This window comes from Dermacentor andersoni, chromosome 1, assembly GCF_023375885.2.
Source record: "Dermacentor andersoni chromosome 1, qqDerAnde1_hic_scaffold, whole genome shotgun sequence".
NCBI classification, from domain to species: Eukaryota; Metazoa; Arthropoda; class Arachnida; order Ixodida; family Ixodidae; genus Dermacentor; species Dermacentor andersoni.
This window is the reverse complement of record NC_092814.1, coordinates 258222067-258240939: the sequence shown is the minus strand read 5'-3', so window position 1 is coordinate 258240939 and position 18873 is coordinate 258222067. Positions and strand designations below refer to the sequence as shown.

Sequence of the window (18873 nt, the reverse complement as noted above, 5' to 3'; positions counted from 1 at the left end):
TTCTCTTCGCCGCCTATCGCCTCCCGGATCCAGCCGGAAAACTAGGCACTGCAGCTTCTGGAGGTTAGGAATGGCCGTACGGGCTGGCAACGTGCCAGCTATTTCAGCCCGTTGCACGTGTTCCAATCCAACCAGACGGGGTGCACTTCAGAGAACTGCGAATAACCGGCAGCCACGTGGCGCGGGATCAGCTCAGGAATGTGCTACTCGCCAGCGCCACCCTTGACGGAGCGGAGTTCTACGAAGCCCCCCTGACGTCGGCTCCGGACCTTTACACCTGTGTGTGTGTGCAACACGAGTATGTGAGCCCGCCTCCTCCAAAAGGGCGGGTCATCTTCGGTGACGTCGAACGATGACTAAACAAACGTTTCCGTTCGCTTGGAATCAAGGGGGGGGGGACAAGAGCTTATAAGCAGCGATTGTCGGCTGCTAGAGGGTGCTCGTTGTGTGCTCGTTGTCGTGCTCGTCGTAGTGAGCTGTGTGCTCGTTGTCATGCTCGAAACGTACTAGTGAGCTGTGTGCTCGTAAGCTATTTGCTGTATGCGTCGTCTTGCGGGCCCCATTTGGGAGTCACGCTAGACTGTCAATGTATCTTGATTAACATGTAAATACTGCAAATAAATCCTGCTCGCCTAGTCCTGTCGCCCCAAGTTCCTCCAATCGTCCTACAAGCCCGACTCCAAATCTTACAAGGTGAAGTTGCGTTGTCGACCCTGCCCTCAAATCCTCTGCTCACGTTACTCACGAACCGAAACCTTCTTCACGTGGACGTTGACGGCTATCCTGTCACGGCACTCATCGATACAGGAGCACATCTTTCAATTATGAGTGCTGCCTTCCAACCACGACTGAACAAGCTCCTCACCCCAGCGTCGGCACGCGTCGTCCGCGTTGCGGATGGCGGTACTGTGCCTATCATCGGCATCTGTACGGCACACGTCAGCATCGCCGGCCGCCACACTCCTGTCCTCTTCACCGTAATTGCTCATTGCCTTCACGACCTCATTCTCGGCCTCGATTTTTCTCTCCGCACATTCTGCTCTTATTGACTGCTCTTCCAGTACCCTTCGCCTTGAGTTGCCGATGATCGCAGAACCTTCTGACGCACCCCACTGCCGCTTACGTTACAACGGCTTTCTTCGCCTGCAGCCTAAGTCAATAGCCTACATTGAACTGTTGTCTTTCCCACCAGTTCCTGATGGCGAGTACCTCGTCACTCCTCTGCCCGACATTCCAATAAGGTATGACGTTACAGTGCCTCACAGTATACTTAATATTACTGGGAACCGCACTCGCATGCCTGTCTGTAACTTTGGATTGGCAAAGCAAATTCTACCGCAAGGTATTTGCCTTGCCACGATTGATTGTCTCGGCGACCGATACGTGGCAGCGTTATCGACCGATGGTTCTCGCGAGCTTAGCAGGCCCCTCGCGCCAGCCTCGGGTGCCAATCCTAATATAAATAAATGGTTGCGACGGACCTGTCCTCGGCGCAGGCTGAAGAGCTTTGCCAAGTATTATCGTCCTACCGAGATATTTTCGACATCGACGATCGCCCTTTAGGCCAGAAGCTCGCGGTCAAGCATCGGATTCTTACTGGCGATGCTGCGCCAATTTACCGACGGCCGTATCAAGTTTCTGCATCGGAACGCGGAGTAATTCAACACGAAGTCAACAAAATGCTCGATAAAAACATCATTGAGCCTTCTTGGAGTCCCTGGGCGTCACCTGTGATGTTGGTTAAGAAGAAGGACGGCACGTGGCGCTTCTGTTGAGACTATCGTCATCTGAACAACATTACTAAGAAGGACGTCTACACACTCCCACATATAGACCACGCCCTTGACTGCCTGCACGGTTCCAGCTATTTCTCGTCTATTGATCTTCGTTCGGGATACTGGCAGATTGCTGTTGACGATATGGACAGAGAAAAAAATCGCGTTCATCACACCTGATGGCCTATACCAGTTTAAAGTAATGCTGTTTGGTTTATGCAACGCCCCTGCCACCTTCGAGCGTATGATGGACTCCTTGCTCCAAGGTTTCAAATGGTCCGCATGCCTCTGCTACCTCGACGACGTCATCGTCTTCTCGCCAACGTTTCACACTCACCTTGAACGTCTCGCAACTATACTTGATGTATTTCGAAAGGCGAAGCTGCAACTTAACTCGTCCAAATGTCGTTTTGGCCACCGGCAAATTACTCTTCTGGGCCATCTCGTTGACGCTTCCGAAGTACAGCCTAATCCCGACAAAACTCGCTGTCAGAGAGTTTCCGGTTCCGAAGACAGCCGCAAACTTTCGAAGTTTTGTAGGGCTATGCTCGTGCTTTCGTCATTTTGTTCCAGATTTTGTGACAATTGCTAGACCCCTAACTAATCTTTTAAAGAAAGGCGTACAATTCTCGTGGGGCATTGGAGAGGCCACCGCCTTCTCTCGTCTCGGCACTCTTGTAACCTCACCACCCATTCTCACCCACTTCGACCCTGATGCCCCTACAGGATTGCATACAGATGCCAGTGGTCATGGCGTAGGTGCCGTCTTAGCCCAGCGTCAGCGTGGCCAGGATCGCGTTATTGCTTATGCAAGCCGCCTCCTAGCACCATCGGAGTGCAACTATTCCATTACGGAACGAGAATGCCTTGCTGTTGTCTGGGCAGTTGCGAAGTTCCGTCCTTACCTTTACGGTCGCCCTTTTTCCGTAGTCACTGACCATCATGCTTTCTGCTGGCTCTCTTCGCTAAGAGATCCTACAGGCCGGCTTGGTCGATGGGCTTTGAGGCTACAAGAATTTTCATATTCCGTGGTGTACAAGTCTGGCCGCCTGCACCAAGACGCTGAAAGCTTGTCGCGTTACCCTGTTGATGACTCTGACTCCTCTAATATTGCCAGTGCTTCTTGCGTATTCTCTGTATCACAGCTGCTTCATTTCACCGACGAGCAACGCTGTGACGCCTACATCAGAGCACTCATCGGCCGTTTTGAGCACTCTCCGGCCGATGCTACTCTACGCCTCTTCGTCCTCCGCGACGGTACTCTGTACCGTCGTAACCTTCATCCGGACGGCTCTGAGTTCCTACTTGTAATACCTAAACACCTCCACTCCACCGTTATAGAAGAGCTCCACGACGCACCAACGGCAGGACATCTCGGCGTATCTCGAACCTATGATCGTGTACGTCGCCGTTTTTTCTGGCCGGGTCTTGCCCGTTCCGTACGACGTTACGTCGCCGCTTGTGAAGTTTGCCAACGACGCAAGAAGCCTTCCCAGCTCCCCGCTGGTTACCTGCAGCCGCTTGACATCCCTGCCGAGCCCTTTCATCATGTCGGCTTAGACCTTCTCAGCCCATTTCCGGAATCTACATCAGGGAACAAGTGGGTTGCAGTCGCGGTGGACTACGCGACCCGCTACGCCATAACCCGTGCTCTTCTGACCAGTTGCGCAACTGATGTTGCGGACTTCCTCCTACATGATATTATTTTGATGCATGGTGCTCCGCGTCAATTGCTAACAGACCGTGGCCGTATGTTTTTGGCCAAAGTCATCAACGACATCATGCATACCTGCTCAATACAGCATAAATTTACCACCTCCTACCATCCCCAAACAAACGGCCTCACTGAGCGCTTGAACCGCACCCTTACATGCTATCCAAATACGTTTCCGACGACCACCGTGACTGGGACCGGGCTCTTCCCTACATTACCTTTACATACAACTCTTCCCGTCTCGAAACTGCTGGCTTTTCCCCCCTTTACCTCTTGTATGGCCGCGAACCAAGCTACCACTGGACACTGTGCTTCCGTCCGCCACAGCTACTACTAGCGACTATGCTTGTGATGCAATCGCCCATGCTGACCGCGCTCGCCAACTTGCGCGCGCTCTTCTACAAGTGTCTCAAAACAAGCAGAAGCAACGCTACGACCTCCGTCACCGTGATGTCCATTTTGTGCCCGGCAGCCTCGTGTTGCTTTGGTCACCTTCGCATAAAGTTGACCTATGTGAAAAACTCCTTTCTTGTTACACAGGTCCATATCGCATGCTCCGCAAAGTGACCGATGTTACCTATGAAATCCTAGCCACGCCCGCTACATCCTCCGCTGTGACAACCAGTGACATTGTCCACGTCGCCCGACTCAAGCCCTACAACTCTCCACACGCCTTGGATATTTAACAGCACCGTGACGGTGCTTTTGCCGCCGGGGGGGGTAGTATTACGATATCATCGAGCGATGCTCAAGAAACGAGCCGCCGCGAGAACGACGAAGTTGGTCGGTGCGCTTGGCGCGAGCTAGTGTCGGCCTGGCTGCCTGGCTCCAGTGTAAATAGCCTCTTCTGTCTGTGTCTTTCCACATGCAACAATATTTTGTGGGACAGGTTTAGTATTTGTAATGCAGTGTGGACCTTTCTTTTCAGGTGTATTAAACCACTTTTCCTGAGTAGTTAAAGGATGGCATGATAACAAACATTCTGTTGACAAGGAGGGCTGCACTGTTGCATCTTTGCAAGTATATACAGTGGAACCTCGTTAAATATAACTTAAAGTGGACCGGAAAATTTTTCTGATAGAACAAATAAAACAAGGCAAGAACCTTGTCAAGCTACAAACAAGCAGCTTCTAATTCTTGCCCCAGTGTTCATTTTTGTAAGTGGATGAATGCGAAATAAAGATTGATTGATTGTTTGATTGATTAATTGAATTAACAAAAGAGAGCCTCTTTGAATATAATGCTTGGTAATGTGCGCAATAGTGCAATACAGTCACTGACCTATAATTTTGACTCGGCGGGGACCACCTAAAAGGGGGTCGAAATAAACAGTTTCAAATACCGTCAAATTCCAGGAATTCGACCCTGGGACCGATAAAATTGATAGGCTTATCCAGCAGGCCCAATTAAACAAGATGCAGAAACAGTGCCAGAATACACTGCAGATTTATTTGGCTGTATTTACCCTATCCTAACACGCCCCCAAAACAAATGCGCGCCCACTTTCTATGTGTCCAATGTAGAAAACTAACATAAAGATTACATTAAAGCTTGTAAACAAAGTGGAAATCTAACACATACCCAATTTCTTAGCAAGAAAACTGGCAAGGGTCTAATATGTGTTGCACAATGGCAGCTGGTTTCTAAAGACAGTTTTGCTGCACTGTACTTTAATGTCAACTTTGCCACAATACATCTGTTGTGCAATAAAGCACACGAATGATACAAAAACTGCTTTAGTTTTATGTCCTATTCCAACACAGGCAATTTTCGGCCTAATTAACTTGGAAGAAAAGGATTAAAAAAATTTATCTGCCGATTAGGATACTCCCTAATGCGAAGTTTAAGTGCAGCTGTTTAGGTGTTTTGAATTCACAATATATTGTGGCAAAGAATTTGATTCTGAACGACAGGGTGCTCTCGGCGGTAGCGCTGAGCCTCTGCTTGGGCAGCTTGTTTATCAGCAGTGGCAGACGAAGCGTTTCCACCGGTTGCACCGCTCATTGTTCAGAAATAAAATATAAACACAGGAACACGAGGCTCACGCAGAGCACATTCTCTAGCAGTGGTGACACCACAGGCAAAGTAGCACATGCGCAGAGGGTCCAAAGCCCATGCCAGCACTTCGTGTCCACCTTTGCCGCATGCCTGGTTGTCGCCGGAACTCTTGCTTTCTTCCTCAACCTTTCGCCATACCCTCCTCCGCTTTCCTCCTCGCGCCTCTTCGCTCTCACCACTTTTTTATCCCCCGCTGCGCACCATGTGCGCTGTGATCTTTCGCTGTGCTCATTCACTCAGTTTCAAGTGATGCCGAGGCTCGCCGCAGGAATAGGTGCCTAACAACTGCGCTCTAAAAAGGTGCACGCTAGAATCTGGTACATACCGTAATCGGACATTGCAAACTTTCATTATTGCTTGAAAATCCTCCTAGAGCAGGCCAGAAATAGGACTTTCTTTGATGGGAGATGACGTATGTTTAACCCATTCACTGTCCCCCTAAGCTCCACCGAGACGGATGCTGCCACTAAGGGGTTCACTGTTGGGGTCACTTTAGAGGTCAGGCATGGCGCCTGCCTACTGGTGAAGTTGAAACTATTCAGCAAACACCAATTTTAGGATCGAAATAATGAAAGTTTGGGCCCACACAAATGCATGGGCGCTAGTCAGGACTTTGGTCAGGATCGATATAACCGAAAAATCTAATTAACCGAAGTCAAATTAGTGGAAGTCCAATGTATCAGATTTGCTAGAAAATAAGTCTTTATTCCATAAGCAGTAAGAAAAGCTGGTCAACATATCACAGCATATGTGCTTGGATGCGACCTGGTCAATCAGTATTTTGACCATTATCATTGTTGCCCCAACAGACAGATAAAAGTGGTCTCCAAATGCAACAACTCTCTATCCCCCGGTAACAACAGAAGTTGACCGCGCTCTCTGCAACAGTTATTTGTCTGGCCAGTGCCTCACTCAATTTACCTCTTCAATGGAGATGTCAAGGGTGGAGCTGGTGCCGTTCATAGATGCTTGAAGATTGCGACCCACAAAAATTCATAATAGCAGTTAGAGAAGTTGCCCAAAACCATGTCACAATTTTACTCCTAAAGGAACAAACCTGGATGTGGGGAATTCATGCGACAAGCCACAAAACCGCAAATTAGGCCCTTGACAACTTGGCGGCTTGGATTGGCTTGTGTCGTGGTTTGGGTGTAGTCTGTTATAACTGGATCAACTAGGCAGACCATTACTTTTGGCTTTGAGGCAGCGCCAGTGACGTATTAAAATATCACTTTTCTACTCAACATGGTCACCTCGGTGGCTGAATTGGCATGTGGTTGTACAGGCGGAGCGGGGATGAGTGCGAATTCTCAAGCAGCACACTGTAAGGTGTCAAAAAATTTCCTTAAAGCTGCGCAAATGATTAGTTGGCAACTGTATGACCGAGGCCTAGTGCTTTTCCATGCATTTTTAAAAGCGCCGTCTCAGAAATTACAGACCAATGAGTGAGTGCAGCTAATTTAAGCTGGGAATGCAGAGAGAAGGATAATCGCACTGGTGTTCTCCGTGGACTACGTGCATATCAGATAACGCCACAGGATTTAGTGCTGGTCATTCGTTGGCGATGCGGAATGCCTTTGAAGTGTTAACTCTTTACTGTATAAATAATTTGCTTATCCGTTGAAGCGTGCTCACGTGCTCGTGACGCTGGCTTGCGCTTGCTGGCTTTTGGGTCTTGACAGAGCAGAGCGGGCGAAAGGGAACATCTGTTGCCACGGTATTGCGTGAGGGGAGAGTGCTTCACCACGATGCAACATCACCCTCACTCTTGCTTTTGGTTAACTGTGCTTTCCTTGTCCACGCAAGCTCTCGCCTGCGTTCTAACTGTGCCTCAGTAAGGTTAAATCAAAACGTGCTCGCTTGCCCGCGAGGAGTTCATAACTCAAAATACCGCTTACGGCATTCATGGATGAAGTCGAGACTATGACGGAAGCCCATCTGGTCGGGATGATGCATACTTCAAAGGAAGAGGTCCGGACATTGACCAAATATATTTATGTTTCAGCTCCCCTATGGGAGCCTTGTTCACAATGAAACAAGCAGCAGAGCTAGTGCCCTCTTTATGTGCGGCTCAAAACATGAGTCGTGTTTTGAGCTGTACATAAGAAGGGCGCCAGCTTTGCCGCTTGTTTCATTGTGAACGAGGCTCCTGTGGGGGAGCTCAAATGTAAATATATTTTAAACCATTTTGGTCGGTGTCCGGAACTCTTCCTCTGAAGTAGAGTTCAATTCGACATTAATGCTTTCGCATTCACAATTCATAAAAAAATTTAGGTGTCCTCAGATTTTTTTGTCATGGCCATTCCAAATATAAATCTCCTTGCTGAAACACTGACTCCAAACTAAGGCTTGCCTTGTTTGTCCACTGTTTCTCAATTGTAGTGTTCATCTTCCTGCAACCTCTTTGCCTTGTTTGAATCCATAAAGCAAGTTTCTTTCTTTTGCAACATAAAACTGTAAAATCTGTTTTGGAGGCTGTGTGACTATTTGGCTTGTTTACATGTTTATTTAGCATCCTTGTATTAATCTTTGCAGAATTTTCTGTAAGATTGTTTTCTCCACAACATTTCCTTGTTTCTTTATGTATTCCACTTGTGGTCAAAGCGTTTACTGCCATACCTGGATGCTAAATGTGCAGCAGAAATGTTGAGAGCAATTGGGCTATTAGGGGCGACAATATGTGCTAACAAATTTAGTGTAACTTCTTTTTGCTGTATTTTGTGCCTCATGCCACTGTGTTATTGGAATGGGACATCGCTGCTTTAGCTTATCTTGTTGACACTTCATCTTTGCCAAGCACTTTCAATGACTTCTTTTTTTCTGAGTCAAGCTGAAATTGTCAAATGGAGACAGAATGTATGTATACATATTGTGTGAAACATGACAAGCAGCATTCTACATAACTTCAGTAGAAGGGTAGCTCTGTATAAATTTCGTTGTCTGCAAACATAAAATGTGCAACATAAAAGCGAGCTTTTTCGGCACAGAGTGGAGCTCGCATGGATCCGTACTCTGCTACTGTTACGATCAGTCTAGCTTGTGCATCTGGTCTTTCACTCGATCACCAATAAAGTCTATAAGTGTGAACATATTGGCGGCGAGCTTCCCATGAGGACTTGTTACCAGCCACTTCGTCGGTCACATTGTTTAGGCCACTAGGCCTAACCAGCGCTGCTTTATCGGTAGTCTGCAACCAAATTTGCTTTTTTGTGCCAGTCACCCTGGCAGAAATCTTGTTCATATGAATGCAGTGAATCATCTAATTCTACCAGAACACTGTGAAAACTATACAATGTTTAGGAGTGCTACTAGTCGCACTCACAGCCTTGCTGGAAAAGAAATTGTGTTGGCAACCAAGATTACATGATGTGTTGAAAAACATAACCTAGTTTATTCAACATTTTTGCTGTAGACTGGCATTTATAAAAAAGAAAAATGTTTTGCATGCGTTTCTGTTCAATTTATGCAATTTCTTCCTAGTATAAAGCCTCTACATACAACTTTTACATTGGAGAGAGTAATTAGCTCAACAAAAAAATTATCTGCCCTTTTTGGGACAACAAGTCACCACAGTCTTAAGAGAAAGCTTCAGCTCGGGCCCAACTCTGATGCGGCCTATTCAAATGCATGTAAAATGCAAAAACGCTTTCCTGAGGTAACCCCTGGAATGATATTAATGAAATTTGTTGCATTTGAGAGAGAAAGTTAAATTCTAGTGACTGTTGGAAGCGGAATTTTGATTTAGGCCTGAATTTCGTGAAAAGTATTTTCGAAAGTTCGAAAAAGATAGACGCATGAAGTTTATAAATTAATAGCTCTGCATCAAGAATATATAGCGGTTCTGTAAACAGCATCCATTAGATCATTCAAAGCGGACAAATTCAATATGTCAATTTATATTTTGCGTGAATTTGTTACATTGTGCACAAGGGTTCTGCAAAAGCTATATTTCCATATTACTACATTTCTTTAGATTCATGTGTAACATATCAATTTTGTCCGCTTTAGATGTACTATCAGATGCAATTCACGGAATTGTGATAAATTTTTTGCTGAGTTAGTGTTGTAAACTTGATAGTTTAGTTTCCTGAAAATTCTCAATTTTTGTCAATTTTAATGAAAGATTTACGATCTCAATAAAAAATTCAAAACCAACAGTCACTAGATTTTAAGTTTTTCTTTTAAATGCAAAAAAACCTCTTCAAATTTCGCACAGTAGTTACTGAGAAAAACTAATTCTCCTTTTACATGTATTTAGATCGGAGCACCCGAACTAAAGCTTCCTGTTAACCCATAGACACACTTGCACACAAAAGGTGGAGAAAGGAAAAACATGGCAGAAGTAAGGATGATTTGTGGGGGGGAAGGTGGGGGGACACAGCAAGGAGAGTTTTGTGACTGGAAGCTTGTAGAGCGAGGATCACATGCTGTGCTAGACAGATCCTAGGACAATGTTCTTATTTTTATTGGTTGAAAGACACTTTGTCTTTGGAGCAGGCATCAAGGCAATGGGTTTATTTAATTTGCTCCCAAGAAAAAGTTTAAAAAATTCATAGATAAAAAGCTATTTGTTCTTTCTTTGGGCACAAGTGGGCGTTTCATTTTTTTCGCAGTTGTTGTTTCTGAAGGGACAGGAAGCACTTTTTGTGTGGAGTTCTTGTTACTTTCTCCAGCTTGAAACTGTACGTACAAGCTCTATCAGGAAAGAAATCGTATGAATTGAACATGGAGACTTGGAAGATCATTCTTGACAAAGGCCAGTCCCAGGATGAAACATTGATTATTTCTTAATGCGACAATGTAAATGTTTTTCAGTGATACGTGTGATGTAAGGCATTTTCTGAGCATGCACAACTTTCCTCAGGCCCCCTTTTGTGGCTGTGTTTTCTCCGTGCGATTGATATGGTTGGAGCAATCTTGGGGGCCACAGGTCTGCTTTTTAAGTTCAGGACGTCACTGCTACTCTTATTTCTATTGCAGTTTGAAAGGTGATGTTTGACTCCCTGATGCTGTCAGGTTAAGCTGCGCTACACAAAATCAATTTGGAGCTTTAATGGCTTTATGCTCACATATGAGCTCAGATTGTTAGGTCCAGTCAGCATGCATATGAACTTAGTAGCCATTCCTAGTAGTTGCCAGCTGATTGCCCACACGTTCACAGCCGTCAATCCAGCTCGTGCACATTGCCTCATGCTTTATCTCCAATATAGGTATGAACATAGTGATGGCTCACCGCCGACTAGGCTTAACCAGCACCGCTTCATCGGAAGTCAGCAACAAAAGTTGTGGTTTCGTGCCAATTCAACAAAACTAGCTTCAGTTGCTGTAATACATTGGTTTTATAGAGTAATTGACAGTGGGAGGGAGGGGGGAGGCACGGAAAAGTCTGATTTAATCAAGCTGGTCTGAGAAATGGCGACATAGTTCAGTGTACTGATGAGCAATCTCATTAAACATAGGTCATGATAATAGATTGTGCATTTGAAAATTTTTCGTGAGAATGACATCAAGCATGCAAAGGTAACCACGGTGCACAAGGATTCACTTGCCACAAGAGGCATTCTTGCACTTAGACTCTCAGAAAGTTTACACATGAAGCTCTGATGCGGTAAAACATGCTCAGAGGTGCCACATAGTTTTACAAGGTATCTTAGCATTGCATTTGGATGTAACCTTGCCGAGAAAGTAAAAAAGAAAGGCAGGAAGGGTAACTAAACAGACTCCTAATTGGCTACCCAGCATGAAAGCCTGTCTTAATCAAATTATGGCCTCCATTGTTGTGTCTACCTTCACTTTGCTGATATTGCATAAAGTGGATGAGGTCCTCATTTCAACTGGGCTATTCCATTCCATTGTCGCAGGCATCGCGCTCGACAACCTTAGATTTTCGTAAGAAAAATTTTGTTCTTATTACTGTGATGTAGATATCTTTCACCAAAAATATCGTTCCTGAAATTTCTGGTCATAGGCAAAACTACCTGTCTTATAAAAACATTTTAAACGGGAGGATTCACTGCAAGAATTATGGCTGTGAGCTCATATTCCACGACTAAAAAATTGCAGGAAGTGAGAACCAGTTAATTGTCAACATTATAGAGGCACAAAGCATATTAAGCTTCGAGGACAGGTGTGTCAGTATTGTTATAATTTTCTTGTCTACTAAAGAATGTGTAATTCTAGGCTGACACGTGTGTGATATGGTTGGGTACTTTGGGACATATTTAACCTATTAATCCGCTGAAACATTTGTTGCAATATTTTCTTGTGCGAGTTGTTGCTTGGCATGTACAGTGAGCTCCTTTGCCCAGTATAAAAGTGCTCGCAAGCTTCCTTGAAATAAACTGTTGCGAATCAGTGCCAAATGTGTCGTTTTTTGTCTACAACATGTTACATTTTTTTGCTCTGATAAGACATATTGCGCCACTGCAAAACAAAGTGTAAGACATTCTCTTTCACAGGTTTTTAAGAAAGAGACTATATGCTTTTGAGGTGCGGTAAAAGCATATAGTATTTTGTCGGGGCACATACTTCACCCTAATGCTTTAAATGGATGGGGGAAAATGACTAGGAGCGCCTCTTAGACTAGAAGACAGATTTGATAAAAACAGCACTTTTGTTCATATTAAGCTACAGATTATGCACTGAAGTGGTTCTAGCAAACATAGATGACCAAAGACACTTCTGTTGACGATTAGTATAGTAATAGTTCCTTAGCTTTCCTCAAACAAATTGCTTATTAAATGCGAGAAAAAAAAAATTTCATTGGTCAGCTGGGATGTTGATTGCTAAAGACAAAGCACGACCTTTGTGCATTCTATTAGAATGGAAAGTAACACAAACTCTGTTTTGCATTGTTTTCTGTTCTATTACGATGTACCAACTAGCCCAACAGGAATGCTCTCTGCATATGTGCAACCAAGCTGCTGCAGCTTGACCACGCTACCCGCTTCTAAAACATGCGCAAGTGTTCAGTGTCCTTTCTTCAGCATTTTTAATTGTGTAGCTAGAGTAATTTTTTAGCCATTTACAAATCTTGGTGATTTGCCTGCACAGGTGGAGCGATACGATGTGCAGACTGGCCAGTGGAGCCCCATGCCATCAATGTTGACACGTCGGTGTCGCCTTGGAGTGGCAGTGCTGCAAGGGAAGATCTATGTCTGTGGTGGCTATGATGGGGCGACGTTTCTCCAAACTGCAGAGGCTTTTGACCCTGTGACCCATCAGTGGCAATTTGTGGCACCAATGAACGTCACACGTAGTCGAGTGGCACTTGTTGCCAACTGTGGCCGGCTTTTTGCTGTTGGCGGTTATGATGGTGTATCGAACCTGAGCACAGTTGAAGTCTATGACCCTGAGGCTGACCAATGGATGCCCATAGCTTCAATGTGTGCACATGAGGGTGGCGTCGGAGTTGGAGTACTGCCACCTTTGTAGGAGAGTGCTCAGAATGCCAGTGTGGCTTGTTATTTGGGCCTTTCTTTCTCAAACGGGCACTGGTATTCTAAGCAGTTCCAGGTGCGATAGAAGAATGCACACAAGCTTTAGGTTCTACATTCTCACAATCCTTCCTTTATTCCACTGGCAACTAAAGAAATGAATAATAATAAGGTAGCATCACCAGCTACATAAAAGATCGGTGCATATTTAGCCTGTAGGTGACATAAATAAAAATATATATGATTGATTGTAATATTGTGGTGTAGCCACTGTGTCACTAAGAAGAAAAGATAGAGTATCCTTTAGTCAGACATTGCACTAGCTTTCTTGGGTGTGTTACCATCATTACCTTTCTCATGCATTTATGTTATGTAAATGTTTTGTGTAGACCTTTTTTTTTCTTTATTAAGTGCATATTTTTATACACTGATAACCAAAAAATTTTCGATATAACACAAGAGGATACATCACAGATGCATATATTACAAAGATGTTCATGTAAAGTCCATTGCTGCGCATGTTACACCTAGCAGTTTACACCTGGCATGCCTTGCAGAGCTGCAAGGCATGCAAGGCAAGAATGAACAATTCTTAGTTGCATAGGAGAAGAAATTGCAATGTCTCAATTATTAAAAATGTGCCCCCATGTATTCAGCATTTATTATATCATTTTAGGTCTCATGTTCACGAAAATTTTCACTTGTTTATGCGTATTTTATGTTATGTAACAAAATTTTTGTCACAGTGCTCTACTACATTGGGGGCAATAGTTAAGTCACATGATATACATGCTGCTATCACTAGCAGCTCACTGTATCTACTCAGGACTTTGACGTACATGTGCAACTGCAGAATTGAATAAGTTGGTTGTGGTGCTTGTTTTAGCGAGTTGCTGTATGCTTTGCAGAACAAAATAGGCTGCTGTTTGACTCTTATTTTGTCAATTCTAAATATTTTCTGGCAGGCTTAATAGAGCTCAGTGAAACTGTAGCATGTCTGTGACAGGTTTTAACGATCCAAGTGGTTCCTTTTCTTGAATTACATGGGTCAAAATGTAATTACGATACAGGCATCTAAAATGAAGCCCTGGCATGACAGTAGTTATGATTCCGTTTTCTTTTTTAATTATTATTATTATGTCATGAAGCTTGTTGCTGAAGCTGGAATTAACTAGCACTGCAAGTAATGCCTGATCATCTATATATAATAGAGAATAGTGAAATCAATTATTCTGTAAAGAAAATGAAAAGGAGTGTTGTCTATGGAGAGCTTTCACCTTTGGTGCAGGTCATTTCATATGCAATATATGCATGGTGTAATTCAGCTGATAATAGGCTGATAAGCAGTGTGCAAAAAGCATTGAATTCATGACATAAAGTGTTCTGGTATCGTTCCTGCTTATTAATATCTAGATTGTTCGCATTGTTGTCAGATGTTTTCTTTGTATACATGCAGCTTCTTTTCACTAATACGATGTTCATCTTTTGTTAATGCTTTACAAAGGTGTAAAGTATAAACCCCATTCAAGCAATCTTGCGCGTGACAAGCGACGCGATGGAGATGACTGTCGCGTTCGCTTGTCACCCAGAAGTCAAACTCCAAGCGAGCGACCACTGCGCGCGACGGCTCTCCAGTGTTGCCGATATTAGGGGATCGAGTTAGCGCCAAACCTGGCGTGATACTTGCTATAATTATTTAAGTTGATTTGTTTGGCTGTACAAAGCAACATGAAGTATTTCTGAAGGGTCTTGCAGTAGGTTTTTTTTCGTTTACATATCAAAATTCGGTAGTTCGCTCGTTCCATTTGTACACTGAGGAGCGCACACATGCACAAACCGGTAGTACGTCACTAATGTACAGTGCTCACGGATTGAAATAGGACACGGAGCATTTAGTACAACCCTACATATGTGCAAAGTACGCGAGAGCACAATGTCATGTCGCTAGGAATTTGGTCACCAAAGGTGACGAGGGCTCCGATGTAAGTGTACGCGCCAGAATTACGTCGATGTGACACGAACTGCAGCCGGTTGAAGCGAAAGTATGCGCATTACTTAGCCCTAAATTGACGCGTTTCATTCCGTGAGCACTGTACATCTCGTTCTAGCTGCCTACTATTGGCTAGTCGCTCATAGCACTTCCGAGCGACGAGCGACGAATTCTAGATTTGCAGAACCGAGCAATCTGTACGAGCAACTGCCTGATCCGTTGCTCGTCGCTGTCGCGCACAAAATCGCGCTCATGGGATTTAGGCTGAAAGGTAACGTTTTGTAAAAGTGTGCTGGTAATGTGGTAGAGTATGTGTTTATCATGTGCAGAAGTCTTGATTGTCTTGCCTGCACATAAGAACACATAAATGCTTTAATTGATGAATGACTGCAGTGATTTGAAGCTTTTTCCATTGAAAAGAAAGCAGTGACTAATCGAAGATGTTTGACTCAGGTCTTCAGTGTTCTCTAAATATTGCTTATATTACACAACTTTAAGGTTTGAAATTACAAGCTGAAGTGACTAGCGCAAGAGTGGACACAGGACATTAAAAAGGCGACCAGGACAAGCGCAAGGATTGCGCTTGCCCTTGTCACCTTTTTAGTGTCTCGTGTCCACTCTTGCGCTAGTCTCTTCAGCATGGAATACCAACTAGCTCGGTCACACACCTTGAATTTACAAGCCTATAGGCTTACACTATTGGGGGCTAACAATGTAAACCAATATTAGAATTTGAAAATGTACGCTTTCTAGTTCTTTGAATTGCAAAGAAAATGGGTTATCTAAAATCTAATTTTTATACCATGTATTTTCAATCAAGCACAAATTCCATGAACATCTTGTCCCACCAGCATCAAAGCGTTAGAGACACATGAAAAATCATTTTTGCCACGTCAGCCTGAAATTCAGTTTTACACTTTACTCTAGCTCAGTGAAACCTCATTATAATGAAAATACCTTCATGTTATCTGATATTCGTTTTGAGCATATACTTTTATACATTGATATCTGCGATATCCGTGTTCGGTATGTCAATGTACAACTGCATATGCAATCAACATAGTGTTGTATTGTTTTACTGGCTGCAGGCACCAGCTGTGTGGGAATTCAGCTTGTTTGCAAAACCTGCAACCTGTATGCTTTTGACGTCAGTGGTACATGACAGAACATGCTTGTATACATTGTGATTTACCAATGCTGAAGCCTCAGCTATATGTGTACTGTTGGATTGTTTTCTGATGCTCACATTCAGTGTTTAAATTCTGGTACACCGCAACATATTTAGGCTTTATATTTTTGGCAATTTTTTATTATTGTTTGAGAGACCAAAACAGACATCTGGATTTGATGTAGAGTTTAACTTCATCTTAAAACTTTTTGTGCGCAAACAAACAGGGACAAAGAATAGGGGTAACACAAGGACGAGCGCTTTCTAATAACTGGTTTTATTTTTGAAGAACCACCTGCTTAAATACCCACAGATCTGCGCGATCTAGTCAACAGAGCACGCCTGTAGCGCGTATGATACCCGCAGATCTGTGCGATCAAGTCAAGAGAGCACGTCAATAGTACATATAACACTTGTGATAAAAAAAGACGTGGACAAAAGCCACCCGGTCAACATAAAAACAGCAGGGTGCATAAAACAACCACTTACAATAAAATGCGTTACAGATGTGATGATAGAAGCAAAAGTTATGCAGTAAAAGTGGTATTTTCGGCAAAAAACAAAATAGGTAGTGTGTGTTCTAAGGTTAAAAAGAAGTTCGAAAGTAAGGATGATGTAAAGAAAGAATGTAGTGTTAAACATCCGCGCAAGAACCAATTTGTTGATTGCGCGAAGAACGTTGTTTATCAGATTCCTATGATGTATGGTCATGTGTACGTAGGGCAGACTGCGAGATGCATTAACACAAGGTTAAGGGAGCACTTGCCTAGTCTGAAAGGTCGCCCTAGTACGCATTTGGCAATGCATTGCCAAGAACATGATTGCTCACCTTGTCTTAGTAGCACAGACATTTTGTATAGGCATAGGAATCAAACCGCTAGGGAAATTGTGGAAGCACACTGGATTGAAAAACAAAAAGAAAAATACATCAGACATCCTTCTGTTTCATCGTTGGATAAAGAAAATTCGCTTCTATCATCACATCTGTAACACATTTTATTGTAAGTAGTTGTTTTATGCACCTTGCTGTTTTTACGTTGACCTGGTGGCTTTGATCCACGTCTTTTTTTTTTTTTTTATCACAAGTGTTATATGTACTATTGACGTGCTCTCTTGACTTGATCGCGCAGATCTGCGGGTATCATATGCGCTATAGGCGTGCTCTGTTGAATAGATCGCGCAGATCTGTGGGTATTTAAGCAGGTGGTTCTTCAAAAATAAAACCAGTTGTTAGAAGCGCTCGTCCTTGTGTTACCCCTATTCTTTGTCCCTGTTTGTTTGCGCACAACAAGTTTTAAGATGAATCTGTTCCAACTAGGCCGACTTGCTGTTATGCTTGAGTTTAACTTCTAACACTAAACTGGTGGCTAATTTAACTCTCGTTTAATGCAACAGAGTTTAGTCAAATTACTGCAGCAACTATTGTATGAGAGGCTTTATGCATTATAGCGAAATTAATGGTAAGGAAGCCAAACGCTAACATTGCTGTCTACAGTCTACAAGGTTAACCTGCAGCATTAACCCTTGCTATGCCAAACGTTTTTTCAGGGAACAACCGAAATTTCCCACATTATTTTATGACTCATTTATCACGATCAGCTCTTCTTATTACAATATCAGCAGCTATATTTTTGTTGTCTGTTACATAGTGAAACAAACAAAATTTAATTGGGTCATATTTGCAGAATATTAAAGAACTATTAAACAAAATTGGAAGATTGCCTATTCAATTTTAGTACCAAAACCAATGTCATACAATTTGATCAACTTTCCTAGAGTTAAAGTATTCACGCGCCCTTCGTAAACAGCTCAGGATGAGAATGCCATGATGCAGCAAAACATTGCTGAACATTTCCGTTTATGTGTTCATTGTGTAATATTCTGCCCATGTGTACAAATTTGGGGTTTGTTTATAAAATATAAAAGCTAGAGTCTTGTTCATACACCAGTGTAAATATTTCATCTCTTGTTGCACTGTGTGCAGTTCAGTTGAAATGCTCGCACTTGCTTAATTTCTTGTTCTAGTGACTAGGAAAATCTGCGAAGCGTGTTTGAGTTTTGTACTTAATTTAATGGCATAGTAAGTGATGTGACATGGGGGGGGGGGGGTAGGCTTTGATGCCTGTTGGAAAGCAGTACGAGTGCATTGAACACCATAATGCAAGATGAAATAGAATATATGTAAAATGTCACCTTTAATGAACATAACTTTTTCTCAAGATCCAGTGACAATTGGCTATCTTGTGCAGTCTTTCACTACAAAATGGTTTTAGACGCTACTGTGTGTATGATGCAGTGCTTCAACGTGGCTACATTGCAAAGTGCCATATCAGAAGGCTTGACACATCAGTTTTTGTTTGCATATCATAACAACCAAACCTGCCCATTGATGCCCTGCATTTAATTGTCGTCGTGCAAGATGCAGATTATGGTATCGAAGGAGTAGGAGCACAGTGTCCAAGGAAGCGTGTGGTGGTACCTTGTCATTTGTCATGCTGAAGCCATGCTTCCTTCAGCACATTCAGAAGATTGCATATCTAATCCCCCGCTAGTCTTTTTGGTATTTATACTGTGTAAAGGAAAAGAAGGGTAATTTTTGTTTAATGTTTCGAAACGAATGGAACTTTAAAAATGACAAAAATGGCTATAGCCTCTGTGGGGACGCTAGACTGTCTGCACCTACTTACGTTATTTTCCCTTAATCTGACTTCCACCGCATAGCCAAGCGCCGC

At 43.4% G+C, this 18873-nt stretch overlaps 1 protein-coding gene across 6 annotated transcripts in view; it reads left to right on the top strand.

Annotated features, from left to right (window-relative positions):
* KLHL18 (Kelch like family member 18) overlaps positions 1 to 18084 on the top strand; it is a 74402-nt gene extending 56318 nt beyond the window's left edge. For all 6 annotated transcript variants that reach the window (XM_055063687.2, XM_055063688.2, XM_055063689.2 and 3 more), the window contains one exon: positions 12601 to 18084. In XM_055063687.2, the coding sequence (XP_054919662.2) occupies positions 12601 to 12981 (381 nt within the window). In that variant the 3' untranslated portion in view covers positions 12982 to 18084. The remainder of the gene's footprint in view (positions 1 to 12600) is intronic.
* Positions 18085 to 18873: the final 789 nt, after the last annotated feature.